This window comes from Astyanax mexicanus, chromosome 1 (genome assembly GCF_023375975.1).
Source record: "Astyanax mexicanus isolate ESR-SI-001 chromosome 1, AstMex3_surface, whole genome shotgun sequence".
Classification (NCBI taxonomy): Eukaryota; Metazoa; Chordata; class Actinopteri; order Characiformes; family Acestrorhamphidae; genus Astyanax; species Astyanax mexicanus.
Genome location: NC_064408.1, coordinates 14,400,623 through 14,418,473, shown reverse-complemented (window position 1 = coordinate 14,418,473; position 17,851 = coordinate 14,400,623). Strand labels below are relative to the sequence as shown.

Sequence of the window (17,851 nt, the reverse complement as noted above, 5' to 3'; positions counted from 1 at the left end):
CCAGGTGTGGCCATTCTCAAGCCATCCAATAAGTTAGCACTTCCTGATCAATTTACATACTGTTGTCCCTGCTATACACTGTATGGCCAAAAGTATTGGGACACCCACACTTAAGATTTTATGACATCCATACTAAATCCATAGGCATTAATGTTGAGTCCTCAAATATATTGAGTCTAGTTGCATCTCTGACAGCTGAATTCAATAATTAAGAGATAATTTTATCTATATTGTGTATTTTTGCAAATAAGCAGTGCTATTTATAATTTAAAGGATTAATCAGTAATAGATGCAAGCAAGTGTGTGGTCCAATTTTCCAGTTTTAGAGTTTTTTGCCCAACCTGCTCCTCTCTTGACATGAAGCTCACACGGGTTGCCAGATCGAGACACAGTGGCAAGTGATGACAAGTCTTACTCTGTAGCTGATCAATATATATGTACAGCTCTGGAAAAAAAATAAAGGGAGCATGTCAGTTTCTGAATCATGTTTCTCTGATTTTGCTATTTATAGGTTTATGTTTGAGTAAAATGAACATTGTTGTTTTATTCTATAAACTATAGACAACATTTCTCCCAAATTCCAAATAAAACATTGTCATTTAGAGCATTTATTTGCAGAAAATGAGAAATGGCTGAAATAACAAAAAAGATACAGAGCTTTCAGACCTCAAATAATGCAAAGAAAACAAGTTCATATTCATCAAGTTTTAAGAGTTAACCACCAGTCTTACACACGGCTGGTGGTAAAATTTAAGAAAGAGCTGTATCTATACATGTATTTTTACACTAGTGGTGGTGGTAAATTACCCAGCTGTGCTCAGCAACCTTACTGAAGCTCAGAGATTACTTGTTCAGCAGAAAAATAGCCAGCTTGCATGTTTCCATGGGTGCAGTACACAGTCTGTGTGCTGTTATCTGTATATGCCTGGCAACCCAGGGTGTGGAAATGGGACTGAGGGACTGACGGTGGGCAGGTTCCGGGGCCACAACCCTCACAGATTACTGTTCCGTGCTTAAACTCATCATGTTTCCTTAATATCTGATGATACTATCTGATAATCTTAATATCTGATAATCAGTTACTACAGTAAATATAATCCTTATTGATTATTTAAACTTTTTTTGTTGTTTTGAATAGTTTATATGTAACAAAAAGACCTAACAATTGCTATATCTCATGAATCATGTGTCCCTATAGTCTGATCTGACATTTGTTGGCTGCGTGGGCATGCTGGACCCGCCCAGGAAGGAGGTGATTGGTTCAGTGAAGCTGTGCAGCGAGGCGGGCATACGGGTCATCATGATCACGGGCGACAACAAAGGCACCGCCGTGGCCATCTGCAGACGCATCGGCATCTTCACCGAGCACGAAGACGTGGAGGGCAAGGCCTACACGGGCCGCGAGTTTGACGACCTGGCCCCCGAGGCCCAGAGAGAGGCTGTGAAACGGGCGCGGTGCTTCGCCCGCGTCGAACCCGCCCACAAGTCCAAGATTGTCGGGTACCTGCAGTCTTTCGATGAGATCACGGCCATGGTAAGAGAAAGTTACACAGTTATATACTCAGTTAACCATGATGTGTTTGTGTGCATATACTAGTACATCTAAAAAAAATAGAATATCATTGAAAAAGTTACTTTATTTCAGTAATTCGGTTTAAAATGTGAAACTCAAATATTATATACATAGTTTTACACACAGAGTGATCTATTTTAACCGTTTATTCCTTTTATTTTTGATGATTATGGCTTACAGCCAATGAAAAAACAAAAATCAGTGTCTCAGAATGAATAATTTGAATATTGTATAAGACCAATTGGTACTTTTGGCAATGTGGGCAGTTTGCCAAGTCCTGCTGAAAAAGGAAATCCAGAATAAAAGATCTTAAAAGCAGGAAAAATGGGTGTGTATAAGAATCTGACAGGAGTCAAATTGACAATTAAGTCAGAACATCTCCAAAACATTAAGCAGGTTCCCGTACTAAACATTTGCATGTCACACTTTTCCTATTTTTATTTGATTTAGGCTTTAAAAACTAGGTCTCATTATTTTAATTTCACTTAAAACAAGAAAAATGTGCTCTGTTGTGTTGGTCTATCATTTAAAAAATGCATATATATATATATTTAAATTTGTGGTTGTAAGGTGACAAAATGTTAAAAGGTTCAAAGGGGTATGAATACTTTTGCAAGCAACTGTATATACAGTTGAAACCAGAAGTTTACCTACGCTATATAAAAAGGCACATATTGGCATATTTTTCTCCCTGTCTGACATGAAATCAGAATAAACCTTTATAGTTTTAGGTCAATAAGGTTTATCAAAATTAATTATATTTGCTAAATGGCAGAATAACGAGAAAGAGAATTTCTGAGACATTTTTAAGTCTTATTTTTAAGTTTACACCCTTCTGTAAGCTTCCCACAATAATTGGCAGGAATTTGGGCCCATTTCTCCTGACAGAACTGGTGTAACTGAGCCATGTTTATAGGTTGCCTTGCTTAAACCTGCCTTTTCAGCTTTGCCCATCAATAGGATTGAGATCAGGGCTTTGTGATGGCCACTCCAAATCATTGCCTTTGTTATTCTTAAGACACTTTGTAACCAGTTTGGCAGTATGCTTCGGGTCATTGTCCTTTTGGAAGACCCAGTTTTCGCTCAAGCTTTAACTTCCTGGCTGATGTCTTCAGATTTTGCTTCAGTATTGCCACATAATGTTCTTTTCTCATAATGCCATCAATTTAGTGAAGTTCACCAGTCTCTCCTGCGGCAAAACAACCCCACAACATGATGCTGCCACCCCCGTGTTTCACAGTTTCGCAGTTTTCACAAGCTTGCAAGCTTCTCTATTTTTTCTCTAAATATAGTGATGGTCATTATGGACAAACAATTCAATTTTTGCCTCCGAAAATGAAGGTCTTTGTTTCTTTTGGAGTAATGGCTTCTTCCTGGTAGAGTGGAATTTCAGCACATGTCGATACAGTTCTCGTTGAATGCAGCTGTTTTAGAATTTTTGAAAAGCAGCTCCAGCGTCTCTCAGAGGCTGAAATCACAGCATGCTTCAGTAGCTGCTGTTCTCAGCATGGCTCAGTGCCTACAGATCCCAGCAGGCTTTGCCTCACGTAGACAGACAGTGCTGCCTTCAGTGCTGCTGTTCCCCCAATGCAGCTATCAGACCGTGTTATTGTATTTTTTCTGAGTGTGTTTCTGCACCGCGGGCAACAGCAGAGTGGATGCGTCCGTTTGTCTGTCTGTTTTATGTTCCTGATGGGTCTAAATGCTAACCAAACATTATAATTCTGCTACTGTGGGAACATCTCATATACTGTCCCCAGAGGAAATGTGCTGCTGTTGCGTTTCGATACAATTAAACATGGTGTTTTATTACTTTCACATAAAATATCTGCTGTACATTTAAATCTTATGGTTGTTCAGTCATGTCTTATCATGTAAAGCTGTAATTTTTCAGTGACAGTATATAAACAAAGTGAATTGTACCGTATTTTTCGGACTATAGGGCGCACTTAAAAACTTTTAATTTTCACAAAAATTGACAGTGCGTCTTATAATACGGTGCGCCTCTTGTATGGATTTTACTCGTCAGGTTGTAAGGAGCAGTAAACACACACTCCGTGCAGCGTTATAGAGAGTTTCAGTGCTATACAGAGTCCAGAGCCGTGCAGCTCCGAGGCTGAGCAGCAATAGCATTAGCTAGATGCTAACCGCTAAGCTAGCTAGCTTATTCACTGAGATCAGTATTATCTAAATTTTACTCGTCAGGTTGTAAGGAGCAGTAAACACACACTCCGTGCAGCGTTATACAGAGTTTCAGTGCTATACAGAGTCCAGAGCCGTGCAGCTCCGAGGCTGGAGCAGCAAATAGCATTAGCTAGCTTATTCACTGTTCAGAGATCAGTATTATCTAAATTTTACCCAGGTGTAAGGAGCAATAAACACACACTCCGTGCAGAGCCGTGTCGCTCCGAGACTGGAGCAGCAATAGCATTAGCTAGATGCTAACCGCTTAGCTAGCTAGCTTTTTCACTGTTCAGAGATCAGTATTTTCTAAATTTAGCACTTTTAATACTGCTGGAGCAGTATTATTAGAGTTAGATGCTAATCGCTAAGCGTTCACCGTTCAGAGGTGAGTTATCGGCCTGTAAGTCTGTGCTGCTTTGCCTGGCTAGCATTAGCTAGATGCTAAGCGCTAACTCTCTCAGAGGTGAGTTTTATCAGCCTGTAATCTGCTTGTTTACCGTGTTAAAACAAGCTACGGGGGACGAATCGCTAGCTAATATCTCACTGTCTTACCAGAACACGCAGGATTACTCAGTGTAACGCTGTCGTTTAAGTTTGGGTTAACTTTACTAGTTTAGGTGACTAGCTAGCGTGCTAGCGGATAGCTATGCTAACGCTGGTGCAGCAAGCCTTAGTGGACATCTGGAAATCTAAGCTTACTGTAAATAAACTGAAGCACGTTACTCACCCAAATAAACAGTTTTCAGGAGAGGAATCTGTGTAGATTAATATCCAGCACTCGTTTGACTTTGAAATAGCTAGATTTGTATACGGAGACGCTCCACCGGCAAGCGACCACCCCCGGTGGGGGAAGGGAAACATGGCGCCACCCCTGTTCACTTTGATATAGGCACCCTTTCTAGTGTCACTTAACGCGCCTTATAATGCGATGCGCCCTATGTATGGAAAAATAGCAGAAAATAGGCGTTCTTTGATAGTGCGTCTTATAATACGGTGCCTTATAGTCCGAAAAATACGGTATATGTAATTGCACTATATTAGGGATGCACCATGCAATCTGCAGATTTTAAAATGATCTGATACATGTTTAGATCCCATACATGATGCTTTTATTGAACTCCAGTAGAATGTAGTAGAATGTTTAGGTACTTAGTAACTGTACTGAAGTATCTGCATTTTAGTAACTGGGTCCCACTTTATAATGTGTCTCTAATAACTGTGTAGTAGATAGATAGATAGATAGATAGATAGATAGATAGATAGATAGATAGATAGATAGATAGATAGATAGATAGATAGATAGATAGATAGATAGATAGATAGATAGATAGATAGATAGATAGATAGATACTTTATTGATCCCGAAGGAAATTAGCAGCCAGTAGCAGTTCCACAACACAAGACAGTAGAAATAAATAACAGTAATAGAGGTGGTACAGTAAGAATGAACAGCAAGAAATGTAATACTATAGAAGATGATAACTGAGGCTTGAAAAAATAACTATAGCTTATAAGATATAAATGAAAAATGCTGTAACCTCAAGATAAGTATCTCACCTACTACAAAGTTCTACATGTTATGTAATAACGTATGTAAAAAGGTCAGAATATTTGGTCCTACTTTATAAGCAGTGTCTCTAATAACTCTCTAGTTACACATTAATAATCATGTAATAACAGTGTAATTACTAGTGAAGTACACATTGTTACAGATTAATTACTGTTGTATAGGTAATGTAATTACATGTTTGTCAACATCAATTTTGACGTGTGTAATAGAATGTGCTTTCACGAACGTGGTAGTGTGTGTGTGTGTGTGTGGAATAAGCTATCTATATGTGTATAGTTTCATGCATTATTAAATGATTGTTAATGTGTAACTTCACAGTTATTAGAGAAGTGGGAGATACTATTTTGTCTATCTTCCCATGATTGAATCTGATTAGTCAAATATATTTAGCAGTAAAAAAAAAAAACAACCACAGACACCGTTATACATGTAATTACACGTGTAATCTGTAACAATCCATGTAGACTGTTATTACTTGGATTATTAATTTGTAACAAGACAGTTATAAGAAACATTTATTATAAAGTGGAACTGTTTATTTGTGTACCTGAATTAGTCAGCATTAATTGCATTGAATCAAAATTAGCCCACAGTTCTAATATTGAGAGAAATTGAAAGATAGAAAGAGACAGGGGCAGATTATCTCTCAGTCTTCTACTTGTCTTTTTCTTGCCTGTCTTTGAACATCTGATCTAACTGCTCTGTATTCAAATAGAGAACAGCCAATTTGTTCTGTTTCTCTGAGGAGACGAGTGGCCGCTCTGCTTTGATATAAGTGTCTCCTGAGTGTCGTGTTTTGTGCTCTTTAGATTTCCTTTCATCTGTTAAAGTGTTAAATCCTCTAAATCTTCTGCCATTCTGCTAACCCATAATTACCCTCCACCCTCTCTCTCTCTCTCTCTCTCTCTCTCTCTCTCTCTGTATCAGACTGGTGATGGTGTGAATGACGCTCCTGCTCTGAAGAAAGCAGAGATAGGCATTGCGATGGGCTCCGGGACGGCCGTAGCTAAGTCTGCTTCAGAGATGGTTCTGTCCGACGACAACTTCTCCACCATCGTGGCTGCAGTGGAGGAGGGCCGAGCCATCTACAACAACATGAAGCAGTTCATCCGCTACCTCATCTCCTCCAACGTGGGAGAGGTTGTCTGGTGCGTCACACAGACCGAAATCTGCTCACCCAGAAACACCTAAATCCAGCTACAAGTTTGAAATTTGACAACTAAAACTCCTCCCAATACAGCCAGGGTTTGTAGGGTCATGAAAAAAAACTGGAAAATAGCAATTTCCAGGCCTGGATAAGTGTTGGAAAAATAAAAATACCCAGAAAGTTTTGGAAAAGTCTTGGAACTTTGATCTATAAATCTTTGTGTTTGAGTTAATTCAGTCATTCTGCCCTACACAATGGAGCTTTCAGGATCTGACACACATTTTATTATTAAAGATATGTGTGAACATTTTATCTGATTCATTTTAGACTTAATATAATCTATTTTAATTATAGTTTTAGTTGATTTTTGGTTTTATTGTCCACTATATTGTGCACTAATGTTTTAAAAATTGTATGATCATGAAAACTTGCCTTGAAGGCATGAACAATTTATGAAAAATCATGGAAATGTATTGGTTAAAACCATAGACTGTATATAGCTGGACAGAGCATCGTCTCTCAAAAGTGAAGCCACCACAGGTCGGGCGCCCCCTGCTGTTCGGTTTCAGAAAGCTGTGTAACCCCACCCATCCCCATAGGTTTCAATGGCAAAACAGACAACTTTCAATCACATTTTTTTCTAATATACTGTAATTCTACCTCCATTATTTAAATGCAGCAGCTAGTGTAACCTCTGCTTATATTGTCAAATTTTTATATCCTCACAGAATTCATTTTTTTAAAAACGTTATTCAGCTCTATTGAAAAAATGTGTGGTTACTGTAAAAGGGCTGGTTATGGGCGGGACCAATAACAGACCGTCAGCTCCGCTCCGACCCACTCTGCCCGCTCTGCAGCCTGTGACCTCGAGGCAGCCCTTAGGGGCGGGGTTATTTAAATGAGTAGGCTGTCTCAACTGTCTTTCTCCCTCCTCTGGTCTCTACTGCGCAGACTCGGGTGGCAGGATCGCCAACATGGCGGAAGATTTTGGCTTCATTTTCATTGAATGAATGGGAACGGAGACACGGCGTCCATCTTTTTTTACAGTCTCTGGTTAAAACATAAAAACCCTATAGAGCTAAATTTGAATACTAAATGCTTGTGGTTAAAAGGATATTTTATAGCTTATTAGGATACAACCTAGGGCTGCACAATATTGAAAATTAACAATTATCATTGCAATATTTTTGTTCTTCTGCGATACACAGTACTAGTCGAAAGCTCTTATTCAGTATTTTTCTTTATTTAATTTATTTAATTCATTTATTAAGACACTGAGATTAAAATACCAAGAGTGTGCAGATCTGTCCTCAAAGATGTTTATTGTTTTATATTGTTCCTGTACAGCTTTAATATAGTCTTCAATATTAAATTTACAATGTAAGAAGTCATAAAAAGGAAGAAACACAATGTGTTTCAAAACTTTTGACATATACTCCCATAATGTCCCAAATGAATGAATGAATGAATGAAAAAAGTTTACATATTTAGCACCTTTCTAGAAACCCAAGGATGCTTTACAATTTACACATTTTACACACAACCATTCATAATCATCACTTATCCACTCACTAATGAATAGCAGCAGCCAATAGCGCACAGCGTACTCTCAACCGGAAACAACCATCCACCTGGAGGACTGCATCCAGCACTACAGCATTTTACCCAGAACAGAGTGCCAAGACATATGTGGGCACAGTCATACATACATTTATACACACACACAATCTTACACACTTACACATATACACCAGATCAATTTAGGGCAAAATATCCATTTTATAGTGTAAACGTGTACTTTGTAGAAAGTAATATTCAGACAGGTTATTATTAAAAGTGTAATAATATTCTCTTTCTTTATTTCCAGCATCTTCCTGACTGCGATTCTGGGGCTTCCCGAGGCTCTGATCCCAGTTCAGCTGCTTTGGGTGAACCTGGTCACAGACGGCCTTCCCGCCACCGCTCTGGGCTTCAACCCCCCGGACCTGGACATCATGGATAAACCTCCCCGCAACCCTAAAGAGCCGCTTATCTCCGGCTGGCTCTTCTTCAGATACCTCGCCATCGGAGGTGGGCAAGACCTGGCAGTTCACAGTGCACAGTCTTCTTTGTATAGTTCTATAGACTATATATTAAAATGTGCTTATATATACTCCTTCTAATAAATGCATTAGGCTACTTTAAGCTGTAAACATTGCTGAAAGCTTGTCTAGTCATATATGTAATGCCGAAAGAAATCTGTGAAGCAAATAAACACAAACCTATTGCCACCTTCTAGAGCAATAGCAAAAGTAATAATAGCAAACTTATTTGTGTGCATTATCTGTGTGCAGCAACAGGGGGAGCTCTACACACTGCTGACTGTGCTCACCTGACCTAACTAGACTGGATGTAGAGTGAGGTAGAGGTCCACAGTAAATGCCCAAATTGACCAAATTAGTGCAGCCAAGCCAAGGAGGAGCTTAATATAAATCTATTATAGATCTCAATTTAATGTTTTACATCAATATCAGGATATCTAGCAGCATTATTTTATTTCATTTTATTTTGTTTCATTTTTTGTCCATATCTTACCTGCCTAATACTGGTGTGGGCTAGAGGGATATAAAACCCAATAATTGTACGCAATACATGTAGTGTTTTCTTATTTTCTCATTCCTCATCAGCTTTGGACAAAAGCATCTGCCAAATGTAATGTAACTTATTAAATATTAATTCATTTATATATTTTAACAGCTTAATTAATTTATTTATATATTTTAACAGCTTAAAATGTTTTTACAGTATTTCCGCATGTCATTGTCACAGATTTGGCCTGGAAAATGTCTGTATTTTGTTGTACAAAAGTTTCTCACTGTTGTTGTTTGATCCATATTCTGTAGGGTATGTGGGGTTGGGCACTGTTGGTGCTGCCACCTGGTGGTACCTATTTGATGAGCAGGGACCACAGGTGTCTTTCAACCAGCTGGTGAGTAGAGAACAACATATTATTGTGCTTAAACCCTTAATAATCCCACACTTAATTTAATGTAAACTAACACAGTAATGGAACAACTTCAAAGGATAAGTCCCGTATGAAATAGACTTTTGCTGAATAGCCCACCTTCATTCACCCTCAGCATTATGAAATACAGTGCTTTTAGCCGATGCTCCCAACAGCCTTACATTGATAGTGATGCATGGTGCATGGTGGCACCTGGAGAACTACCTGTACTAAGCACTGTGTGTTTAAACAGTGTTTTTTTTATATATAAACTACTTGTGCACCTTTAATTTTAAAGTTCCTTTAAAAGCTCAGTGCCTCATTTTAAATGTCAGGACCCTCTGAATTCTACCAATGAAGTGTGGAGCTGCTTTGAGTTTATTATTGATGTAAAAGTTGATTTCTTTGCATGAGCTATACGCTATGCCCCTATCACTAGGATTGTAAGCCTGTGGGGAGCATCACTATGTACACCATTCATTATACACAGTGTATATATTCACTATATACATCCCAAGTCAATTTTAGACCAGATTTCTGATAAACTTCTTCAGGTAATCAGCCCTTAGCAGCTCTGTTAAATTGCAGACAGACTGGGTCAAATATGTCAATAATGAATTCCTGTAGATCATGCAGTGATGATGATGATTTGATGATGGTGTGAAGTGCTCCTCAGCTGAACTCACTCCTCTCTCCTGTCTGTTTCTGTGCAGAGGCACTTCATGCAGTGCACTGAGGATAACCCCATGTTTAAGGGCATCGACTGTGAGGTGTTCGAGTCACGCTACCCCACCACCATGGCCCTCTCTGTGCTCGTCACCATAGAGATGTTCAACGCACTCAACAGGTGAGTGATGCAGCCCTGGAGATCCGGCTGACTCAGCGCAGGAACAGTTTGACCTATGAAGCATCCCAGAGGATCCTAAAAATAATCAGGACTGCTCTACTAGATATGTCATGAAGCACAATCCTGATCCTACATGTGTTTAATACTATCCTGTTTTCTCTCAGTCTCTCAGAGAACCAGTCTCTGCTGAGGATGCCTCCATGGGTTAATATCTGGCTTCTGGGGGCCATCATTCTCTCCCTGTCTCTACACTTCCTCATACTGTATGTGGAGCCCCTCCCAGTGAGTACCAATGCACACATCCATTTTTAGGAAAGAATTGTCCTCACTACAAGTTTAGGATGTAAGATTAGTGTAGGGACAAATAAATAAACAAGACCAGACCAAGACCAGACAAAGGCAAAACAAGACCAGACCAAGAACAGACAAGACAAGACAAGACCAGACCAAGACAAGACCAGACCAAGGCCATAACAAGGCAAATACCAAGACCAGACAAGACAAGACCAGACAAGACAAGACCAGACCAGACCAGACCAAGACCAAGACCAAACCAAACCAAACCAAGGCAAGACAAGACCAGACCAAGGCCAGAACAAGACAAATACCAAGACCAGAACAAGAAAAATACCAAGATTAAAACAAGACCAGACCAATATCAGAACAAGACAAATACCAAGGCCAGACCAAGTCAAGACAAGACCAGACCAGGGCCAGAACAAGACAAATACCAAGACCAGACCAAGGCCAAAACAAAACAAATACCAAGACCAGAACAGGACAAATACCAAGACCAGAACAAGAAAAATACCAAGACTAAAACAAGACCAGACCAAGGCCAGAACAGGACAAATACCAAGACAAGACCTAGACCAGAACAAGGATAAAATACCAAGACTAAAACAAGACAAATACTAAGACCAGAACAGGACAAATACCAAGACAAGACCTAGACCAGAACAAGGATAAAATACCAAGACTAAAACAAGACAAATACTAAGACCAGAACAAGAAAAATACCAAGACTAAAACAAGACCAGACCAAGGCCAGAACAAGACAAATACCAAGACCAGACCAAGGCCAAAACAAAACAAATACCAAGACCAGACCAAGGCCAGAACAGGACAAATACCGAGACCAGACCAAGACCAAAACAAGAAAAATACCAAGACTAAAACAAGACCAGACCAATATCAGAACAAGAAAAATACCAAGATTAAAACAAGACAAATACTAAGACCAGAACAAGAAAAATACCAAGATTAAAACAAGACCAGACCAATATCAGAACAAGATAAATACCAAGACCAGACCACGGCTAGAACAAGACAAATACCAAGACCAAAACAAGACAAGACCAGACAAGGCAGGACAAATACCAAGACCAGACCAAGACAAGACCAGACCAGAAAGAACAAGACAAATACCAATACAAGACAAATATCAAGACCATGACCAAGACCAAGGCCAGAACAAGACAAGACCAGATGAGACAGAACAAATACTAAGACCAGACCAAGACCAGAAAGGACAAGACAAACACCAAGACAAGACAAATACCAAGACCAAGGCCAGAACAAGACAAATACCAAGACCAAGGCCAGAACAAGACAAGACAAGACAAATACCAAGACCAGAACAAGACAAATACCAAGACCAGACCAAGACCAGAACAAGACCAGAACAAGACCAGACCAAGACCAGAACAAGAAAAATACCAAGACTAAAACAAGACAAATACTAAGACCAGAACAAGAAAAATACCAAGACTAAAACAAGACCAGACCAATATCAGAACAAGACAAATACCAAGACCAAAACAAGACCAGACCACGGCTAGAACAAGACAAATACCAAGACCAAAACAAGACAAGACCAGACAAGGCAGGACAAATACCAAGATCAGACCAGAAAGAACAAGACAAATACCAATACAAGACAAATATCAAGACCATGACCAAGACCAAGGCCAGAACAAGACAAGACCAGATGAGGCAGGACAAATACTAAGACCAGACCAAGACCAGAAAGGACAAGACAAACACCAAGACAAGACAAATACCAAGACCAAGGCCAGAACAAGACAAGACCAATCCAGAGCAGACAAGGCAAGACGAGACAAATACCAATACCAGACCAAGACAAGACAAAAATTTACACCATACTTGTGCTGTGTGCACAGATAGAGTTTGGCCTCCACCTTTAAAATATTGGTGCAGTAAACACACACACATACACACTCTAGTGAGTACACTACCACTTTCATGAGAACAGCCAGCTCCAAGTGTATACAATTACAAATGATTACTTCTAAAGTGATAGCATAAGGAAATAATAAAATTAATATTCATAATGGCTTGCTTTTTGCTCCTTGTAGAGGCAAATAACAGCACAGAACAGTCTTATAAAAGATACAATAAATACAGTAAATAGTTTTCCTTCAATATTAGAATGACAAAAACTTAGGATTAAGTAGTGTGTATGTAGAGATAGAACCACAATAATTATTTACTGTACTGTTCTCATCATGTCTGTCCTGTTCCTTTTTTCCCAGTTAATCTTTCAAGTGACCCCTCTGCACTGCTCCCAGTGGATAGTTGTCCTCAAAATTTCCATTCCGGTCATCCTCCTGGACGAGGCACTCAAATACGTCTCTCGGCATCATTTAGAAGGTACAGCACAAAACGTTTAATGCTGAATTTATATCTATCTTAACCACTGCAGACTTTTCTGTACACCTGTAATCACTAGGGCTGCAACTAGTCATTACTTTAATAAACATGTATTTTTAACTATTTTTATTTCTTAATTTCTTATTCTAAACATCTGCAGCAAAAAATGCAAATGAATCAGTGTTCCTATTAGATAAAGTAAGAGAGAAGTTCCTGATAATGTCTCAATCAATAAACATTGTGTACAGTGAGGTTAGAGCAGTTTTGACACTCCCATTAACTGTAATATACAGCTCTGAAAAAAATAAGAGATCACTTAAAAATGATGAGTTTCTTTGATTTTACAAAATTGAAAACCTCTGAAATATAATCAAGAGGAAGATGGATGATCACAAACCATCAAACCAAGCTGAACTGCTTGAATTTCTGCACCAGGAGTAAAGGCATAAAGTTATCCAAAAGCAGTGTGTAAGACTGGTGGAGGAGAACATGCCAAGATGAAGTATGAAAAATGTGATTAAAAAACAGAGTTATTCCACCAAATATTGATTTCTTAACTCTTAAAACTTAATAAATACGAACTTGTTTTCTCTGCATTATTTGAGGTCTGAAAGCTCAGAAGTTTATAGAATAAAACAACAATGTTCATTTTACTGAAAAATAAACCTATAAATAGCAAAATCAGAGAAACTGATTCAGAAAATGAAGTGGTCTTGTTTTTTTTTTTCCAGAGCTGTATTTCTACCACTTCAGCCCATATGTTTATTTTACTGCTAACAACAATCCTGTATTTCTCACAGCTTGTCCAAAAATGCAGGCAGATAGCTGCTTTAATAGTTGCAGCCCTGGTACCTCCCCTGCTCTGTCTTTTATCAACTCTGTTTTTCTTTCTTTCTTTTTTCTCTCTCTCTCTCTGTCTCTCTCTTTTTTCCCTTTGCTGCAGCTTAACTTTCTCCTCCCGCTTCTGTGAAAAGGTACTCAGCTCCTTTGCTTTACTCCCACGCCTTCTCTCTCTCTCTCTCTCTCTCTCTCTCTCTCACTCTCTCGCTCTCTTTCATGGACATGGATCCTCAATTATCTTCTGTTCTGTTTTTCTTTTGATCTCTAGGCGAAGAGGAGGAGAGGTACATGAAGAGTCGGCAGCTGAAATTCTAGGACTTCTAGAACTTCTAACTCCTGCTTCAGCACATGCATGCACACACACACACACACACTGATACACACACTGATACACACAGATACACGCATACACACTCACACACAGGATCCCAGACCCCCCCTCCCCACGACTCTCTTTTCCTTTTCCTAAGCGTTTCTTTAAGGCTCCTCTCAGAATCCTCTTCGCTCTTAAAATCGTCTCTAAGATAATCTACCTGCATGTCCAGTCACCACTAGAAACGAGCAGGGCTTGTTGGAATAAAGCGTGTGTGAGTGTGTGGGTGTGTATGTGTGCTCGTATGAATGTGTGTGTTTGCGTGTGAGCACAAGTACGGTCCCTGTCGCGCAGCGTTGCGTGACAAGCAGCTAAAGTTATTTAGGGATTCTTGTTGCTTCTTTTTATACGGCTTTTTGGCTTCCACTCATTTGCTGTAGATACTAGTGCAATAACTGGAGCTCGGGGAGCGGAGGGACAGCGGAGGCCGAGGACAAAGGTTAAAGGTCACGATGTTGGGTTCATATTGGGAATGGAGGCCTTGGAGGACCTGCTCAAGCCGCAGATGGGCAGCTCGTTGAGTCCATGAAGAGGGCCGCTGGGAGACGGAGGAAGAGGATGCGCCATCTGGACAAGTCCCTGTGTGCTTTGTGTGAAAGTGTATGTGACTCTGTGTGACCGCCAACGGTCTGAACAAGGCCAGTTTCACAAAGGAGGTGCTTGTTGTCTCACTTGTGGTTCATTCTTTGCTTTTTCTCGCACACTCACACACTTATTCACTCACTCTCTCACTCACTCGTTTTTTTTTTTTTTTTTTTTTTTTTGCTTTATCATCATCTGATGTCCCATCTGATCCGTTTTATTCAGGTCTAAAATGAGCCCATTCATGTATTCTTTCATGGGAGCTGTTGTGAGGTTGAACATGACTGACTAACATTCAAACTTTATAGAGAATTTTTTGGACTATCAGATTTTTTATTGAAATCTAATTAAATATACCTTTATTTATTTCTCCCATTCACTCAAAACAAGTCTGGCTGATTTTATGATCATCCTCAATAAAAAAAAAAATATATGATTATGATGATGGGATGCCTCAATCCTGCTCGTGGCATCACCTTGCATAGTGTTTTCCCGCATTAACATTATTACAGCTTTTATTTATTTATTATATGACCACTTAAATCAGATGTTTTAGAGAAGGTAAATGTGCCTCCAGGACCAGGTTAAAACTTACCGCCCTGCTCTACACAGTACATACTTATGAAACCTGCCAATTAACAGCAGAGTTGAGTCAGGTGTGTTTACACAAATAGAAATAGATTGGGACAAACAAAAAATCTGGACAAATTGAGAACCTTGTCTATGCTGAACTGAAGTAGTGCACTATGTAGTGAATATAGTAAATACAGGGGTTGGACAATGAAACTGAAACACCTGTTTTTAGACCACAATAACTTATAGTCCTGACGGACAGTTCTGGTGGAAACAGGAGAGTTGAGGTGCACACTGAATTCTGCCGTGATTTGGGTTAGCACCCGAACATCCCTTCAGCTTCCTCTTGCGTCCACAGTTAATCCTGTTGGATGTGGTTCGTCCTTCTTGGTGGTATGCTGACATTACCCTGGATACCGTGGCTCTTGATACATCACAAAGACTTGCTGTCTTGGTCACAGATGCGTCGGCAAGACGTGCACCAACAATTTGTCCTCTTTTGAACTCTTGTATGTCACCCATAATGTTGTGTGCGTTGCAATATTTTGAGCAAAACTGTGCTCTTACCCTGTTAATTGAACCTTTACACTCTCACTGCTCTTACTGGTGCAATGTGCAATTAATGAAGATTGGCCACCAGGCTGCTCCAATTTAGCCATGAAACCTCCCACACTAAAATGACAGGTGTTTCAGTTTCATTGTCCAACCCCTGTAGTTCAAGACACAGATAAAAATCCTCTCACAAAGTTTTCTGAAATATCATAAAATGAGTAAAATAAATTTGAATGTAGGAATTAGAAATAGTTGTGCACTATAATGTCTCAATGGCTTCTTTTCTGTAAAGCTTGTTTAATCTCAAAACTGTTCATATAAAGTAATGCTGATCTAATAGATTGCTCCAGTTGTTTAAAAACTATGTAATTAAGAGATTTAGGTCTTATACAGCAAGTTATAAGTGAATGTGAACCATCATGATAGCCTAAACCAACCTAAGCTAAATTGATTCTAAATTGATTCTAAAAAGTATTGCAATTTAAACATAGGGCTACTTCTTTAAAATAACAGGCTAACATGGCTAAAAATAAATAGAAATAAATAGAACCCAGCAACAAACAGTTATCGTTTAACTTAATCAGCATAATGAGCATGAACTCATTTGAACTAGTGGCTCTTCAATTTCATTCAGTGTTGAGAACATTGGCTTTTCTGAACTTCTGAAAAAAGCTTCAGCCAAACTAGCAGAGAGCTCACAGATGAGTGTGCACTTTTAGCCGCCTCAGAACTAGCAGCTAGCAATGCTAGCACATTCCCCCTCACAGCACAAGTGTGAATTGCTCTGCTGTGATTGACTGCCTTCAGGCTTTCAGGCTTTCTGGCATTCAGGCTTTGTGAACTGCCTCTCAGAAAAAGTACAATCTAACAGCCTCTCAAGTTCTCCTCACTCTTACTCTCTCGCTCTTTCTTCTTTCACCATTTTTGTGCTGATTTCACAGGAACACTAGTCAAAAGGAGCTGCTAGCTGCCTGCTAGCATTCCCAACATGCAGCAGTTTGCTAAAACTTCTCTCAAATATTTATGAGAAGCAGTTTTACCAGTGAATAATTGCTGATTTAGTGACAGGAAAGAGGAAGAGAAAAATGAGTTTGAAAGTTTAAAACCCAGAAAATCCCAGTAAATAAGTAATTAAAACAGCTCTGTATATAGAGTGCACTTAGCTAGCTAGCTAGATATTTAGCAACATTAGCAGCAGTTTGGATGAACCATATGGTGGCTTTTAATGTTCACACAGCAGGTAGAATTGTTAATATACTTATATACAAGACATTTTCAGAACTGTTCCTATACTGGTTCCCATATCGTCGCTGTCCAATGAAAAACAATTATCTCCAAAACAGCAACTTTACAGGAGAGAGATAAAACCTTCTAAACTTTCAATGGAAGTCAATGTAAAAATAGTTTATTTTTAGGTCATTTTGAAATATTTCTATTGGTCCTTTAATCAAGGAATTTTGACACAGTGTAAGGGACAGTTTGTATGTTCAAATGATGTAGTCAAATAAAAATCTAAAAAAATAATTGGAGATACTTGTTTTTCATTGGACAGCGACGATATAAGATAAAGAGTAATGCTTCACATGAAGTTTCAGTTTCATCTTCTCAACCATTAAAGTAGTTATCAGGGAATTTCAGTGACTGACAGACGGGCTTAGCACCAAGAATAAGTGTTTAATGCTGTGAAAATGACCATTTTCTTGCTTTTGTGTCCTTAAGCTTTAAGCTTTTAATATTGTAATATTGTTTTAATGCTACTCAAATGTTAAATAGCTGTATTTATGGCCATTTTGCTGAAATAACAACATGGTTGCGACATAAGCCTTATAATTTAGCTATTCATTAATATTAATGAGCTGTGTTAACTCATCATTTCATCATTGGAACCCTTACTTACCGCTGTTGTCCATTTTTTTCCTTAGCCCCACATCCTTTTTTTGTTCCTTTTCTTTAA

The 17,851-nt window shown here is 39.0% G+C and overlaps 1 protein-coding gene across 2 annotated transcripts in view; it reads left to right on the top strand.

Annotated features, from left to right (window-relative positions):
• Positions 1–17,142, top strand: part of atp2a3 (ATPase sarcoplasmic/endoplasmic reticulum Ca2+ transporting 3) — a 146,785-nt gene extending 129,643 nt beyond the window's left edge. The window contains exons 14-22 of one of the 2 annotated variants that reach the window (XM_007228598.4): positions 1,199–1,534; positions 6,255–6,475; positions 8,342–8,544; positions 9,357–9,442; positions 10,171–10,304; positions 10,469–10,586; positions 12,860–12,977; positions 13,921–13,951; positions 14,086–17,142. In XM_007228598.4, coding sequence (XP_007228660.1) covers positions 1,199–1,534; positions 6,255–6,475; positions 8,342–8,544; positions 9,357–9,442; positions 10,171–10,304; positions 10,469–10,586; positions 12,860–12,977; positions 13,921–13,925 — 1,221 coding nt within the window. In that variant the 3' untranslated portion in view covers positions 13,926–13,951; positions 14,086–17,142. The remainder of the gene's footprint in view (positions 1–1,198; positions 1,535–6,254; positions 6,476–8,341; positions 8,545–9,356; positions 9,443–10,170; positions 10,305–10,468; positions 10,587–12,859; positions 12,978–13,920; positions 13,952–14,085) is intronic. The other variant, XM_007228597.4, reaches the window with a different exon arrangement.
• The last annotated feature ends 709 nt before the right edge of the window (positions 17,143–17,851 follow it).